Raw genomic sequence first — 18,626 nt, 5'->3', positions numbered from 1 at the left:
AGAACCAGATATCAATGGAATATTACTGCATTTGCTATCAATGGTGGATTATTGTTATCATACCACAATCTACTAATTAAGAGTAATGTTGTAGAATGTATGTTATAGAAGGCTATGTGCCATATAGAAAGACTAATCAATGGCCTAGGTCAAAATTTGTTTAGAATAATCTGATAATGCGGTTTTTATGTGTAGGCGAAGGTTTCATTTTTTATATGTCATTCATTATAATGTCATCTTATATCTGACCTATTTCTTGTAAATATTTATGTTATTATAATGTATACTAGCAAGTTTGTGAACCGTAAAGACAGGTTTGATGAGTTTATATAAAATGAAAAAGACACAGATGATATTATATAACTATCCGACATCAACATAAAGACTATTGTGACTATATATAACTATCCTACAACAAAAAAAAAACCGCACTCGAGTGACTATATATAACTATCCTACAACAAAAAAAAAACACACTCGGGTGACTATATACAACTATCCTACAACAAAAAAAACCGCACTCGAGTGACTATATATAACTATCCTACAACAAAAAAAAACACACTCGGGTGACTATATATAACTATCCTACAACAAAAAAAAAACACACTCGGGTGACTATATATAACTATCCTACAACAAAAAAAAACCGCACTCGAGTGACTATATATAACTATCCTACAACAAAAACAAAGACCCAGGTGACTATATATAATTATCCTACATCAACACAAAGACTATTGTGACTATATATAACTATCCTCGGCAAAAACAAAGATTCAGGTGACTATATATAATTATCCTATATACATCAACATAAAGACTCAGATGACTATATATAACTACCTTACAGAAAAAACAAAGACATAGTTGACTATATATAACTATCCTACAGAAAAAACAAAGACATAGTTGACTATATATAACTATCTTACAGAAAAACAAAGACTCGGGTGACTATATGTAACCATCCTACAGAAAAACAAAGACCCAAGTGACTGTATATGACTATTATACAGCAAAACAAAGATTAATGTGACTATATATTATCGTATATAACTACTTTACAGCAACAAAAACAAGACTCAGTCTATACCAATATATAACTATCCTGCAGCAAAAACAACGACATATATATAACTATCATTCATCAAAACAACGAAATTCTAGGTGGCTACAGTCGCTACAGATAACCATCTATACTGCAAAAACAAAGACAATGTTACTACAGATAACCATCCAACATCAAACAAAGACACAGGTTATAACTATCCTACAGCAAAACGAAGAAAACATAGGTGTCTGCAAATAACCATCCTACAGCAAAACAAAGTCCAATGGTACTCAGATAACCATCCAACAACAAACAAAGACCAAGACTACATATCAACATGATACACCAACAAAGACCTATAAGATATTACATAAAAACACAACAAAACGCAGATCAAAAAACGTAACTATCCTACAAGACAAGTTTTGCTACTACACGACAACTCTACCACATGGTTTCCATAGTCTACAAGACGAAGAAACTACAACAAAACAAAAAAACTTTGATTAAAACTTTTCTACGAATAAGTTCCATGCCATGCTATGGTAGTAAAATCAGTGAAAAAATATATACTTACTATGATCGGATAGAAAAGAGTTAATGCGTTATCATAATTGTCAGTACCTATATATATATACAATATGGTATGTTTTTTATGCTTACCAGGAAGTTAAGTATAAATTTTCTTTATGGGCTTTACCCCTGCGAAATGCGTGTATATACAAACATGAAGGTTGTTATCCACTTCCTTTTAAGAGTTAACATTTTTTTATGAAGAACTTCGTACTTATACCTAGACTGCAATAGTCACTTTTTTAGTCTCAAATGGAAAATTTAGCGATTTGATTGGATTGTACGCTAGCGAATACAGCCAATCAGAGACTTAGACAAAAAGTCTGTGAACATAAAAGCCACATTAGGCTCACAGTCGTTAGACTGATACTCCACAATTATTGCATTTGGTATTTGAGGGGAGGGCTTGTTCTTATTTTCCCGAGGTAGGCCTATTGCAGTACCACTCCTGTTTATTGATTTAGCCAGACAGAATTCCCAAATGAAATTTGAGATTTATGATTGATTACATGAGGTCAAGCTGACAGGCCGCTTCAATGTTCCGGTTGCATTGCCGCATTAATAATCCACTTCATGCATATGAGAAGTGAATGTATTCGTTCACTGGCTTTGTTAAACAGGCTAATTTATCACATTGTGTAAATGTACATAACAAATTCTTTAGCATTTCTCGTATGCCGTAGACCACCATTCATGTAAAATATTGATTGGTATAAATTTGTCTATTATCTTGATATGTCCATCTTATGTGGGTGGCAAGATCTACTTTCAGTTAAAGGAAATTTTAATGATGTATATTATAAGAGTTATCTAGTTTGAATTACTTTAAATGGATTTCCAATTGTTATTGCAAAACCAGGAAGATCTTCCTTTGTCATATTCGCATCTTAATGTTTTTTTCGTATGATATACGATACGATGGTTTCGAGTGATATAACTTACAAATAACTTTGACGTGTGAATAAATACGTTTTAAGTTGGCTTTTACACCTCCACAATGCAGATATATAAATATATTTTGCAAATTTTAAAGACATAAGTAAAATATTTCATTTTCACTGCAAATACTTAATCATGTCAAATATACCACCTTTAGTGTATATATCATTAATTCTATTCATGTTTTAAAGCTCGCAGGCCTCAAGGTAGTAAGTACACAATTACTCATAAGATCAAGTCAAATAAAACAGTTTCTATGGCAACCATGAAATTCACATATTTTCAAAAGATCGGAGAGAGAGGTCAATCAATTTTTCAAACTATTTGTCATTTACTATAAAATGAGAAGTGCAAGTTTATATTCACCTTTCATCTTATTTAATGATGATATAAACTATGTCAAGTACGCTCAACCTAGTCAAATATTTGGCATAGTTTTAGAGTTTAGGTTATATCTTTCTCACCTGTGCCAAAAACCAGTTTATTAAACATTTTTGTCGTTACTTTGCTGCATTACACGTAAATGTAAAAATGCACAGTGCATAAAATATACATACCTAAAGAGTGCCCTTACCGATGCAAAACACAGTTGATTCACAAACTAGGATTATCCCACATACCAGAAAGCTGACTGATTAGTATCTACTATAATTTGTGTAGGTAAAGAAAAATGTAAAACGCCCTGAAAACGTCACAACATTTTGTTTTCCTCCAATGATGTTAAAGCGTCCCACACATTCAGGTCACAGGTCAACTTTGTGGACAAAACCACACCTTTCATAAAGTATTGAATTTAACTGCTTATTAAGAGGATTGATAAATGAAAATGAAGTCCAGTTAAGTGTTCGTTAAACAGTAACAACGTCCTTTGTTTTAAGGTGTCTTTAAATCTTCATATGACAACCTATTGTACATACATTCCCACGTGTTAACCTTTTACAACAAATGTTCCTTTTAAATACAGTTCAATGTTAATAAGCTCGGGGTCCATGTTCTTATTATTCCTTTATAAAGTAGTGAATCGTAACCAGCCTTTTCAAACAATGGGCCAAGTTAATAAAGAGTTTGTAAAGTTAATTTCTAATATCATAGGAAGGTTCAAACAGGTTTTCAATAGCCAACAAAGAATGTAACTCTTACATATTTATCATTTTTTAAGAGTCCATTTTCTTTGTTCTTTACCATAGGAAACACTGTACTTGGCCTGACTTTTGGAAAAGATTTTATTAAGTGTAAAAAGCTGGCTCTTTTGGCAAATAACTACACAAATGAGTCAATGGATTCTCAGATTAACTTGCTGATGTCTCATTTTGATTGCAGTGAAGGAATACGCCCGAAAAGATTAAACCCACGCGTATAATACTGAATGACATAATTGACTTGGCATAAATGACAAAATCTCACACAATGGATAAAAAGTGTATATAATAATCGCTTTAATATGTTATAATTCACGTCACTTGATATATATAATATATTTCAAATGACTCATTAAATACGCCAGTTTATCATATACAATTTAAATGATGATCTATCATATAAGTCTTGTTATAGGCCAACACCCATGTATCTTTGTTTTAGGCGAATTATTAAGTTATTTTGGTTATGTATGATTGATTTGTGTAATCTATAGTAAAAAATGGTAAAGGAAGCATAGCATAGCACCTGATTAAGTTTGCCATGTCGGTCGGTATGTCTTGTATTAGGCCTGTCCATCTTCATTCCTATAACTATATATGCAGTTCTAAAATTTCCAACACAAGAAGCATGCACATGTAATTCTGCTGCAAAGTACAAGAGCCAAAGATGTATAGTTATAACACACAGTTTTCTCTATAGGTATGCATTGGACAATACTTTCAGATAAATTAAGAGCTCTTGGTGATCCATAGTAAGCAAATAAAATATATAGTATATATTAACATAGAGTCAGGAAAGTCAACTAACTAGCTGTTATAATAGGTTGTTTTATGATCTATCTGATCTATGAATATTTATTGGCAATTAGTAGAATTAATGGCAAAATGCTCGAAAATTATGCTGTTTTCAATTGGCCTCCGTTTAAAACGTTCAGCGTAGACATGTATATCGATATAGCTAATATCAGAATAAGGCTGATTCATCAATAAATCCCTATGTGATGCCAAGGACATCTGATTTTCATTGAGGACAATTCACTTTTGTTCTGCTTTTTGAAAAGAGAAAATAGCAATAACTGAAGTTGTTACCAATGTTGAAAAAGGTTCTTTAAATGTAGAGAACAAGGCATTTTTCCTAGAAGTTATCGAGAATTCAGACAAGACTGACTGAATCACAGTCACATGTATGTTTTAATTGGAGGAAGTTTCCCTCATGTACGCATATTGCATTTTGTATTGGACACCTTGTGGTAATTTTTACGATACTATTGTATCTTGCAATGTTCCTTTTGAAAGGGTACGATGCTTATTTACATGATTATCATCGCAATCGCTAAAGAAACATGGTATCTTGCATGACACCCGGTAGAGATCTGATCACAATATTGTAGTATAAGTCAATAAGTTATGGTATTGTATTTTGTCAAGATATGTATAAATTTAAATATCTGGCACCTGTTACCTTTAATAGAATAATTCGTTTTATAGCTTAACCATTAACACTGAGTAAAATTCATTCAGTTATATACAAAAACCACTCAGTCAGTGAAATGAATAAAACTAGAAATATTGTGCCGAATATGAGTCACATGGGCTGATTTTCTATCGATTACCAGGTGTAGCGTTGCTCTGCAAGTCTAACAAAGGTATGACCTATTATCGAGAAATTTTTGAAATGCTGCTTAACATTGGCTAATGGTGAAATATTTGTACAATAAAACCGTTCAGGCAAATCGACAAAAATAACTTCATAAAATTAATAAAGAAAACACTGGGGGATAGGATTTAGCAATTTTTGCTTTCCGACCTCCCCTTTAAATCTTTTTAAGTAATTCAGCAATTATCAGCAATAGTTCAGGACAGGCACTTAAATATACTGACTCTTCGAAAGAACTACATGTATGTCTGATCTGTCTGAAGATCGCATGAAACTCTGAGTAACAACATGTTTCAGGTTCATTTGTAATATTTCTCTATCGCTTTACAATTGATGTATTGAGGAAAAGTGACACAAATTCATTCCAGCCATTAATGAACATAATATTAAGTATCATTTTGAAATTGAGTATAGTGTCGAACATTTTTACCATATTTTGCATTTTGTCCTTAAAACTTTATGAATAACTCTGTAATTCTTATAAATATTTGTACAAACACTTTCTCTTTCAAGGTTTTCAATACTTGATTATAAGACCGAACCACGCCCACAAAGTTTTAGTTCGACACAAACCCGTATGATTTTCACTCTCGTAAAATATTGTGACAAATATGTACAACACATAAAACGTCGATATAACCATTTTAAGTATATAACTAAGAATAAGTGTACCATTAAATCAAGGTCAATTATTTTGAAACTCATTGCAAGTAATATACAGAGCTTCCATGCTAATATAGAATGATATTGTACTTACATTGGGAGTTATAAACACAATAGCCTACTGTTCATCAAGAATTCTAATCATCATGGTATACCATGCCAAATTATTCACTTGTTTGATACAAGTATTCATTACATGATTCATATTACTGATTCATAATACTCTAACACTTTACAAATAAATGTCGCAAATGAAGTTAACAGTGCATTTGAGAATGTAGTATACGGATGTAGTCAATTCGATTTACATCTACTTCACTTTAACCCAGTTATTTCTGTTGTCAAGGTAAACAACTGTCTAGAAGATATAAAAATATCATAAAACTAATCTTGTTTAAATCTTAAATCTCTACAAACCAATGAAGCAGATACACCCCATCATATCTAAATATATAAGAATGTGGCATGAATTATTTTGATCAATGTTTTTCATGAAATAAGTAATACAACTTTGTTAAGTACCGGTATGTTGTTGACTAGATACAAACCGTGTGATACGTTAACGAGAGCATCCTTGCCGTATTCTGCTACAAGATAGGCTAGATAAAATATTAACAGTAACCTTATTAAAATATGCTGACCTAGACATAAAGTGTTTATTTTTTAAATTGTAATAAATTATGGTTACAAACTTACCGTTCTGAGTTGTATTAGCTACCTAATAGGATAATAATCCCTAAGCTAACCTTGCTAAAACTACCATTCACTTTTAACCCACTATCATCTAGGATTCCTGATAATAGCCTCGTTATGACTCACTACTATACAGAATTATAATATTGATTTTACAACTTCTGTTGCCAACTTCTCACTCTTGTTGTATATAAATTGTTAAGCTATAATATTCATTTCATATTGCTTACAACTTCAGGTCTACATTGTCTACTTTCATGGTTAATCCTTTTTTTGCAAGACAATGCACTGACATAAATATGGCCAGTTGTTTTCTACAGCTACAATGTGACTTGTCAAAGAATAGGGTTAATTTTTAACTATGTAATGTGTAACCAACAACAAAATAACTGTTCACAAAAATGTATAACAATTGTCACTGTTCTATAAAGTGAATAGGAACACGTATTCTCCAGGAATAGGGAATATTCTATAGCTCAATAAGCAATTATATAACAGGTTATTCACAGGGATAATAAAACATTACTAAAACTGGGACAATCAATGGACAGCAGGAGCGACTAAAAGATACATAGGCTTACACAGAAGAAATCGATACCGCCAAAGCAAAGAAGACATTTTTCACCCCTATAACATGTAGGATCAATTAACCAGTGACTAGTTTGACAGAGTTAAATACATGTACATGCAATGCAAGCAAACAGTGCTATTTCTTTAACCATTTCAGTGAAGTTGTAATAGAAAAATGAAGGGGTCCACAGTAATGATCAGTTACTGCGCATCGGTGGTGGGTTTCCCGCTACTGTTGTTCTTCTTTATCCACACCCAGCATGATGATTTTTCTGCAGCTTGAGAATTCTCTGGATTGCTGTTCGTCTGCTTCCCACTGTTACTCCTAATGCAGGAAACATTCTCCAATCAGGGAAGCCTCTGCACCCAACTAATAACGGTTTGTACTTGGTCTTTTTCCGCTTGTGGGCTTCACTATATACATCTTTCCTCCCTGCACGGGAGTATATCTGGACTGCAATTTAGCTTCACTAACCCAGCAAAGAAATAGTAGTCATGGCAATACTTGATGGATGTTGTCATGAATAAAGAAGATCATGTTCATATTCAGAGCATCAAGTGAACTGCGTTTGGCATTCATAATTAAACTACTGGCACACTGAAGGAATTCAGTCAGTGAGAATTTTGGAACGGTTGTTGTTGTATCCACCATAAGGCGGCTTTTCATACTGAAGTGACACCTGTCCAGCGTCGGCGGAAGTAACAGGGCGGTGGTTGTATGGCTTAAAAAGCAGACCGACAGCGGCTTTTGGCAGAAATAGCTGGCGGCTTAGTCGTAAATTGTCGGTGGCGCACAGGTCTACGTCTGCTATAGTTATAGCCCGACGATATTAAAGGTAAAAAGGTAACTGGACCATCATAGATATAGCCCGACGATATTAAAGGTTAAAAGGTAACTTGACCATCATTGATATAGCCAGACGACATCAAAGTTAAAAAAAGGTAATTTGACCATCATAGATATAGCCAGACGATATTACAGTCACATTGGTTACTCAAAGGGATTGTAGAGATGTTTTCTAAACTTTTTATGTGTACCGGACACTGATAACATCAATTTGCACCATTCCAATTTTCATTCCGACGTCTGTGGTTCTTCCACTAAAACTAACGGGTTTTATGACTAGAGGCATAGCTATTCATAGTAGCTTCCGTCATAAATGTTACTGACAATATCAATTAACCAGACAATTTTTCAAATACAAGGGTAACTTGACTACCAAAGAGATTGTAATTCAAGGGAAGTAACTCATTTTTTCAATGTCATCGGGGATAGAGATTAAGACCGATATTTTGCCATCTGCTTCCATGTTAAATCACAAAATTCAACCTTCTATAACTTTTTTCAGAAATTTCGTTGAAAACTTTCCAATATGTCACATGAAAGCTTGGTCAATACTTAGTTTTTGGACAAACATTCAATATATCATGACTATGGAAATCTTGAGTTAGTCAAACTGAACTATCACGACCACCACATTTTATCAATATTCGAACTGTTTTAACTACTAATTAAATGCTATCTTGATGTCAGTGTAATTCAACAGATTGTTGTATATGGAGCGGAGCTGTTTGATCCGTACAAGATATGAAACCGGCTTGTGTTTCCATTAGATTGGCATCTTTTGCTATCTTGATCCTCTCTTGGATTATTCTGGTAAACGTTGGCTTGGAATAGATAACAGTTGTGTCAATTTCTAAGAAATCCTTTCTTCGGGAGCTTGACTATTTACCCATAGTAGATCAAGTAATTTATCAGCTGTTGTTACCGCTGATGTATTCATTGCTGCAGATGAAATGTTGTCAGATTCTTCAGTTTTCTGATAGCCATTCCAGTATTGACTTCTTTTGTTGGTCCAGTCTTAAGTTGTAAAGGATCATACTTAATTATACTATCTGCAAGATAATGACTTCAATATACACACCGGTGATTTAAGTAAAAACTGTTTGATTGGACCGTGAGATTAGTTCGTCTTAAGCCTGTTATGGGACGAATCCGATTTCCGATTTTTTTTATAACTTATTAGAGAAGGATATGACCGGGATCAAGTTTGAACTGCGTGTTATCCGGAACTTTGCCTTTGCCAAGTTCTGTACTGTATATTGTTGGCAAGTATTATTGTGGTTTGATGTAGTAGTAGAACACCGGTCTAAGACGAACTGTTTACAAGTTGGTTTTTTTTTTCAGACACATACAATCATCAGCTGTTTACAAGAGAGAAAACCTTTCAGCTTAGAACTCAGCTTGCGTAGCAAAGTCAAAGTGGACACAGAAACCCAACAATGGATGGACAACTTCTTGTTACATATTCAAGAGGAAGGATCAGGCCGTCTGTCTGGCTGCAAAATTGGCATTAGGATGGTATGTTACTAGTAATAAAACATTCCATAGTCATGTGGCTGAACAGGAAATTTATAATGGACTAAACGTGAGGTTAGACGTACACATACATACCACAATTAATAGGAAAACTCCTGGCAAATAAGACAACCAGCCACTGAAACTACACACATCAGATTGTAGGTACTCTTCTCATAGTGAAGCAGCTGTTTGGAGTGTAGCAGCAAGAAACATGTCTAGTCGTCATTTACTAGTGAATATATTTTGTTATAAACATCCTATAGTAATGTTAATAATTTCTTGTTTGATATCTTTAAAATAGTGTTTAACACTATATTGCAGTTTTTATATAACAGATTATAGCCAATTTGAGCCAATATATTTTCATAATATTTAAATAGTTGAGCTTTTTGAATTGTGTATCATTGTATATTATGCACATAAAATCAAAGCCGTGAGTCATTCTGACGAGGAAATATTGGAAGAAATCAGGTTTATGGCGGTTATTTTGGAAAAATGCGTGTGCAGTTTATCTTGGTACTAATTTACCACAGCCTCTTTACTCTGTGTGTACCTTGGAGTATAGATTAACTAGATTAGAAAGAGTTAAACCATTTTTCGTAAATAACTAATGTATACCAAAGTATTAAAACTTTAAAACATCAATTAAAGAACAAAATATTATTTCTAGAAATATAATCTGTATACAATTCTCCGATTCCAAACCTTCTTGACTCTTCGTTTAGAAAGTTCTTGTACCCTCTCGCTCACAATAACCAACATGAAAGGGGGTCAACAATGGCTATAGAATATTGGAATCTACTCTCTTAAAATCAAATTGTCCACCAAACCTTTCGAATATCCCTAAGAAAAAATCTCGTTTAATCTGTTTCTGGTATTTACTGTGGTTTTAATTCATATTTTTCTACGATGGAATTTTTAGAACCTCCATCAAAAACTGGGTTGTCCTTTCCTTCGGGAAATGTATAACTAAAATCACCATTTTCCTCAAAGCATTTGAAAATATCAAACTTTCTAGATAAATCACACTTAACAAATAAACAATGTGTAAATAGTGAGACAAGCATAATAGTTACAAGTGATATTAACATGCTTAAAGTTTTGAAAGGAAACAACTGTCCAGCTTCCGGATCATACCATGGATACTCAAGTACTGGTTGTAAACCTAGAGTTGGTTCACCACCTAATATACGAAACACGAAACCTAAAATAAAACCCATTATTGAACCATATGTATTAGAATATTGGAAGTAGATTACCAAAGTTAATTGGGGGAATAAAATAACATAAACTAAATCTGAACAAAGATAGTAAAGATAATAAACCGATTGTATTTCTATAGCCAGAGCGGCCGCTGTGGTTGCAACAACTACTTGGGCACCTCTCATGACCCATAATATGACTGCTTCCCTTGGCTGAAATAAAAATTGAACAAAATTATTATTGCAAATATCTTGCTTGTTATATCTAGACCAATATGTACGCCAATATAACTAAAAAGATCAATACTTTAAGATGGGTTCATTCGTTTTAATTTATGAAAATCACAATACTAATACTTATATGAATAGAAAGTAGAGGTGTTTTAATGACTTGAAAAAATACCAGTTTGTCTCACATGTCAATAACTAATTCATAATTAGCTAAAAAAAACCAGAATTCCAATGAGTGGCCGACATGTCAACAGCATATTTGATTTCGAACTCATGTAACAAATTTGAGATCATGAACAAAGTATCTGTAATTACCTTATTTCCAACAAATTTTGTAAAAAGATCTCCAAATACATTGCGTGCAAACATTGAGCTTGCGGATAAAAATGACGAATCTGTTGACGACATTACTGCTGCAGATACAGCTCCCAGGGCGATAATTCCAACCCAATCTGGACACAAATATTTCAACACTAATGGTAGAATAATGTGACTGTTTTCTTTTATTGTATCGGGAAATTGATATTCCGTTTTATTCCAATCTGCAATAGAAATAACAGTTATAAGTCTATAATATTGAGACATCATCATTCGAAAAGCCTAAAAGTACTGTTATGATATGTCAATCGAAACGCCTACACAATGGTAACGTGTTTACCAACGTCCTTCAGCTTTATGTACCGATATGTGAATCGTGAACAAATAATCCTTTATAAGGCTGAGATTACATGTGTACTCAAACTGAAACGGATACCCAATAAGAAAATAGCGATGCAATCGTAATACGCCCACATTTGTAATGGCAGCTAAATTGTCCGGGAGGTTGACAGGAGTTATCAGTAAATGAATGTTTCTGAGAGTGAAATTTTCATATTTCATGGGTTTTGTTTACAGCTTTTTTTTTTCAAGTGTGATTAATTAAACATGTCAAGTATCATTTAATCCATATAGAATTGAATATTTTGAGTGGCAGCTAGTGGCAAATCTTTGTGTTAAGACAGTTATATATTTACGGATAGAAAAACAGACAGTGCGACGGACGTCCCGACGGACCAACGGACGGACGGACGGACCGACCGACAGACAAGGGCGACGGCTATATAGGGTTTATCCTTGGGTGATTACAAACACTCACACCAAGTTTCGTCAAAATCCATCAAGAAACCAGCTCTCTATCGTATCCACAAACAATTCAAGAACAAGGGCAATAATTCATAGTAAATATTTTTCGATTCGTATGAGTTTCGATAGGGTTCATCCTTGGGTGATTACAAACACTCAAACCAAGTTTCATCAAAATCCATCAAGAAACCAGCTTTCTATCTTGTCCACATTCTATCGTGTCCACAAATAATTCAAGAACAAGGGCAATAACTCATAGTAAATATTTTTCGATTCGTCGACGGACGGACGGGCAGACAGACAGGGGCGACGACTATATACGCCCACATCAATGTGTGGGCGTATAAAAAACGAGAGTCAATCCTATCTAAATCCTTAACAAATCCAATTTTCTGCTTATGACCTTAAACACACACAACTCTGTAAGCGCAACGGATGTCTCAGTAGGCGATTTTTTTTTGCGTTTGCGGATGACCACGCTTATGACATCATTAATGTACGGGACTTTCCTCTCCTCCTCGGTCCCTTAATTCAATGACAGTTTAGCGGATAAGGTTTTTTAGTTTTAGTTTATAATCGTAGCTAAGGGCTGTATCATAAAAAGAGCAAGAAACGTGACAGCTCACCAGCAGTAGCCCCAACGGCACCGATTAAGATAGGAGGTATTATCATAATACAGCAGCCTAAAGCCCCAGCAAATGAGAAACATCTTGCAATATGTACTGATCTGGCTGACAATACTCTCTGGAAATACACCTGAAAAGTATCATAGTCAATGTGCTTTTCTTATGATTGATTATACAACAGAGAAAGCATGTATATTAAATGAAATGAAGTTTAATGTATAAGGTTTTCGACCAGCAACTACGCTCCGGTTTGAAATATGTATTACATGTAACATATTCATAGAATGCATATTCAATATTTGATTGCTTTAATAGCATGTTCACAATGTCCAGCTATTACGAACTGCGTCAAATACCTTGACTGCAAGAGCCACATTTCTTGTAGACGAGAGTAATTCAATATATGTAATACAACACCGAGATAAGAGAAAACTGTTGGCTATAAACCTATCAAGGTACCTGCAACGGTATTCCACCAAAAATCAGTAACAGGAAACTGTCCATATATATACCAGACTGAGATGCTTCAACAGGTTCTATCCAAACAGATGTAGCATTAATTGATATGGATTCAACTGCATCATGTGTTAATGCAAATGGGACAGAAAGCCACTGAAATAGAAAGTTTTCTGAACACCATGATACGTTTTCGACCAGAAGGCTGATTTAAATATAAAAAAAAAATCGTCGACTGAGCGATGCTTGATTGCACACTCTTCAACAAATGAGTCTTCAAAACGAGTCCACTTGATGACAAGCTCGAGCTCCGGGGAGTTCAAGAAAGGAGGTTAATCCAAAACGGCGAGGCTCTTCTCGGCCAGGAAAGGCATTGAAAGCAGGAAGCTGTCTTGGCCAAGCAGCTGCGGGTTGTCTGCTTAACAACGCGACTGTTCCTGGCCGAGAACGTGCTGGGGTAACCTTACTACTTGACCGAAGACAAGAATGCACCTACAACGAAGTTGCAGAGAATAATAATCCTGCTATGAGAGCATTTAAGTGTGCCTATGATGGACGATGCATTAGACTCTTACAAATAATACATTTTGTGCATTAGCATTGACTTAACTCTGGATACACGTTAAACTTATTTCATTTCGGTTTGCAATACTCATATTATATAACCTATACGTACCAATCCTAGGAAAATACAAATAAGCTGTATTACATCTGTGTAAGCTACAGAGTATAATCCCCCAACTAAGGTGTATAATAAAGCAACAGCCGCCGACACAATAACCGCTATTTTAGAATCCAATTCTAATATTACTGATAGAGATCCTCCTATTGAAATAAGCACATGATAATTATATCACCAAAGGGTAATAAAAGTTAACCAGTGTCTGGTTACGATCAACATATTGTCAATCAGGATCATCGTATTAGATCGTACCATATCGTAACAATGCATTGCAGCTGGCATCTAATCGTGCATCCAAATCCTGTTGATCTAGATCGACCTTCGACAAGAAAAATTCTAGGTTCTCACTGTAGTGCGATCCTTATGGTCATTTGTATTACAAATATTTGGATACGATTTGTTGCGATTGTTTGATCTGTTAACGATTTGTTAATCTCTACTGTCACAGTCTGATTATCCGTTCAGTTACGATCACACGTTCCGATAGGATTGTTCAGATTGGGTCAACGAATAGATCTCGATCTCATCTAGGAAGCAAGAAACCGTTCAAAATATGTATACGATTTACACGATCGTCACGACTGACCTCAAGTTTTAATATGATCATAACGACCAGTCCACGATTGAGATCACGATTAGTTTCATTATACTGGGAACCTAACATTAAAGTTCAAGATACAATGAAGTCCATGGTCACTCCAGCTGCATATATACCCATCGGGGTCCAGTTGTAGCCTATATAGTACGACCCTCGATCAGGATGATGAAAGACATCGCGACCACAGTTCAATGTTATGGTATTGGAGTGCGTCGATTTTTGATGAATATATTGGAACGCATCTTTAGGTATCAGATAAAACCTAATCGGAGAACCCAGTCTTGGCGATCGTGTCAGATCAAGACCCAATCAGGAACTCAAACAAAACAATCTTATCGGAACGTATGTGATGGTATCTGTCCAGAAGTTCAGACCGTAACACATGGGATTGACATTCCAAACAAGTGCCACAAATCCTTCAAGAACGTATCAAATGGTTTCACAAAATTGAGATTTCAGAGAAATCGGTGAAAATGAAAAACCGTCAACAACCATTATATAATCGATAATACAAGCTTACATCAGTGCATACATCTGAACACCATACTTTTACAGATACTGATTGACATGCAACAGAAAAACAACTCTACATAACAAAGCTAAAGACTATGTGAAATCACAAAAGGTCAAACAGAGATGTGGAAATAAAAGAAAGGCTATGTTCCTTCTGAAATTGTTAATAAAACTAATCACAAGTCAGTATTAAAAAGAACAGACCTAAAGCGTTTAAAATTGCTGCAGAATATAATATTTCTCCTAATAGGGGAGGTATAGAGAGAAACGCCGCCATCACTTCGCCATATTTTCTTTGAAAAGGGTCCAACATAGTCACATATTCTTTTGTTCTCATTTCAGATGCAAAAAACAACCCTCCTAAAATAAATAATGAGTTTGATTAATAATGGGATAGCATGTTAGGCAACGTATAACACGGCAAAAATTAAAAGATAATAATGTTTTTGTTTGAGCATGAACATTGAACTTCAAACTAGACGTTTACCGAGTCGACAAGATGGTGATATATAAATATAATTTCGTAAATAATAGGCAAATAATAACTTTAATAGACACCCAGTTGGTGTTGAGTGATGTTCAAACTTATCTTAATTTCATCAATCCACATAAACATACCTAGTCTCATCTTAGACAAATCCTGAACAAAAACTATAGGTCGAGGGCAGTCACTCTAAAACAGGCTATTAAAACATTATCTAATTTCTCATCTTAAGGGCTATGGTAATTCATTTACGGAGATTGATTTGAAATGAAATGAAATGAATGGAGTGTAACGTCCCACTTTTCTGCACCATGTGGGCTAATGAAGACGGGCAACGCCATGCAGAGTAAAATAAGTAAAATTTTGCCAGGGCAGCGACATTAGCCTGCTCCTTTTCCAACTGTCGCAGTGATCTTTAACGTTCACAGCACGGGGCCTCGGTTTATTGTCCCGTCCGAACGACATAAACACTTTTTCCATGGGAGGTTGATTCGAGTTTTGAATATTTTTAAATAGTCTTTAGACTAGAAGTAGGCTAATATAGAACTGCACGAAAAATTCATAATGCCTTACAGAAATTTTAATTTGTAGTGGAACCGGCGAGGTGATTCGTGAATTTGAGACCTAGTCATAAGAAAAATAAATTTATTGATTTCAATTTCAAAGTCTTTCAAATATAGCAAATCCAGCTCACTGGTTAATGAACTTATCGAGTATCGAAGGCACGAGTTACGCCCCTTTTTTATTACTATTCACTGTTTTTTTTTCAAACAAAAAAACCCAGCAAATGATTCCTTGTCAGTTTATTAGTCAGATAAAACACTTTTCCTCAGGTTTTTATGATATTTAAGAAAAACGTTTTCTCTCGGAAGGATCCGAGTTTTTAAATGTCATAAAAACACTTTCCCTTATTTTTATCCAAACGTAAAGTATGTTCTTGTTCCCAGATGGAACATGTGTAAAAATTTTTTTTTTACCTAAGCACAATGATAAAGCATATCCAACAGGAGCCTGACACCACCATAATCCATAATCAGCAACGATTTCAGCAGATCCATTAATATAACCACCTCCAACCCATGTAGCTTAAAATGATATCATTTAATTAAAATACCATATTTACAATTCTTTATATTATCTTCTCATGAAGGTTTATATTCTTTAATGACATACCCAAACTACTTTTATCAAAATGTATCTTGTACTATAAAATATGATCTAAAAGAATACAGTTTTATACTGAAACACTCAGCAGACTGGTTGACAAATTATACGTAATAGACATTCAGTGCAAGACTCAAACTTAATATGAAATCAATATGATTCGAATTGCTGTTCAAAGAATGATATACAAACCTGTCATGGTAAACACTCCAACAAATAATCCAATACTTCTCCCTGCAAGCATCGTATCTTCACTATCAGCCTTTTTACCTCTCTTATTTCTCCATGCTGCCCAGATACCAAAAGCCAATATGAGCAGATAAAACACTACTAGTGATATGACACCACCAATGCTAACTGCCATTTTAACGATTTTTCGGAAATGTCTTTTACCTCGAAATAAAATCACCAGTTCTAATTATTGAAAAGTTAAGAATCATCCTGTTTATATGACTGTCATTTTCTTATACCAGTTTCAGTCTTTATCCGCTCACAGAACTCTGTGTGAGAGATAAGGTAAGGTAATATTCGACAATTTTGATCTTGTCAAACATATGAACAAAATCTAATGAAAAATCAGTATAAACTAAAAACTGCCTACCAGAATATCGAAAACTAAAATTTTGTGCTCTCGTGAATTCACATGAACAGGTTATGCTGCTATCGTGCTAACAATGCAGGTGGATGATCGGACAGACGAGTGGACATTGGCCATGACAATGTATGTACTTGTACGTCAACATCACATTTTCATCAGACTATAGAAACGTATAGGCCATTAAAAATGCATGAAGCTCCTTTCTTTGCCGAGTACGTCTGCTAAATTGGTGAATTGTAAAGTATTTCAGAACATTATTACTGGAGTGTTAGCACAAAAAGGAATAACATCCAACCTATTATATTATAGAACCCTTTTATACATATATTTATAATATAACTTACCGTGAACTTAGTCTTTAAATGATGAGGAAGACGATTTACACTCTTTACCTTCAAGTTATCATCTACCCATACTACTATCTAAACGTAGGCTACTTTTCTTTTGAATTTCATTATATGCTTGATTGAAAATGGGGTAAATGAGGGAGTGACATTAGAATTTCTCTTATGGAATAAATATTATGGGGAATTAAACGATGCTTTATCATGTGATCAATGACCCGAAGTAAGGCTTTCATTTCTAATGAAAAATCAAACGTTTATCTATTTTTTAACTTAAAAATGTGCAATCTAGACCCTTTAGCCATTAGCCGCCGCTTTTGTTGATTTCCTTTCAACCAAAATCCGATGGGGAATTGGGGTATGATCTTTAGTGAAAAATTGGTCGGTTGTCACAATTTTTTTTTATTAACTAGGTGCCTGTATATCATAGTGTCCAGCCTTCGTCAGTGTATGGCATCATTATCTCTTCTTTTTAATAGATCAAAATCAGCTCCAAGTTTACTTCACTGTACATGATGGCATTCTTCCACTAGCTTTAGGAAAGTGCACATTTAGCACATTTATCATGTATATAATTATTTTATATTCCCTTTGCAAGAGGTGCTGGGAAATCAACACAGATTCTCACTCAAGGCTCTGTTAGCAGCCACATGCAGCAAGATTGGAGGCCAATCCGAGCTGGTACTTTAATTCTGCGAGTTAAGGTTAGTTTTGTACGAATTAGTTTTGTAGGAAACGGTTAGTATGTCAGAAAATGTAAATCAGAAAACTCCCGAAAAAGAGAGGAGGGGCCAAATACCTCAAGACTAGGTCCTCGCCTATACAACACCAAGGACCGGACTTTGTAAACCCCGGTGAAAACTCGCCCTCGGTCATTATCCTATATAAGCAGGTGACTATTATTCATATACATATCAAGTTATGTCTAGTTTTTTTTTTAATTCAACCGTTAAGCT

General features: G+C 34.5%; 1 protein-coding gene across 1 annotated transcript; it reads right to left on the bottom strand.

Annotated features, from left to right (window-relative positions):
* Positions 1-10,528: 10,528 nt before the first annotated feature.
* Positions 10,529-17,092, bottom strand: LOTGIDRAFT_108245 (hypothetical protein; the record flags this gene model as incomplete). The annotated part of the gene is made up of 8 exons (XM_009067076.1): positions 10,529-11,065; positions 11,411-11,625; positions 12,832-12,961; positions 13,291-13,443; positions 13,964-14,112; positions 15,285-15,440; positions 16,542-16,649; positions 16,921-17,092. The coding sequence occupies 8 exons, from the start codon at positions 17,090-17,092 to the stop codon at positions 10,529-10,531; spliced, it is 1,620 nt and encodes a 539-aa protein (XP_009065324.1).
* Between the last annotated feature and the right edge of the window lie 1,534 nt (positions 17,093-18,626).

The sequence above is a fragment of the Lottia gigantea genome (assembly GCF_000327385.1).
Source record: "Lottia gigantea unplaced genomic scaffold LOTGIsca_8, whole genome shotgun sequence".
NCBI lineage: Eukaryota > Metazoa > Mollusca > Gastropoda > Lottiidae > Lottia > Lottia gigantea.
The sequence above is the reverse complement of the archived record's forward strand: the minus strand, read 5'-3'. Positions and strand labels throughout refer to the sequence as shown.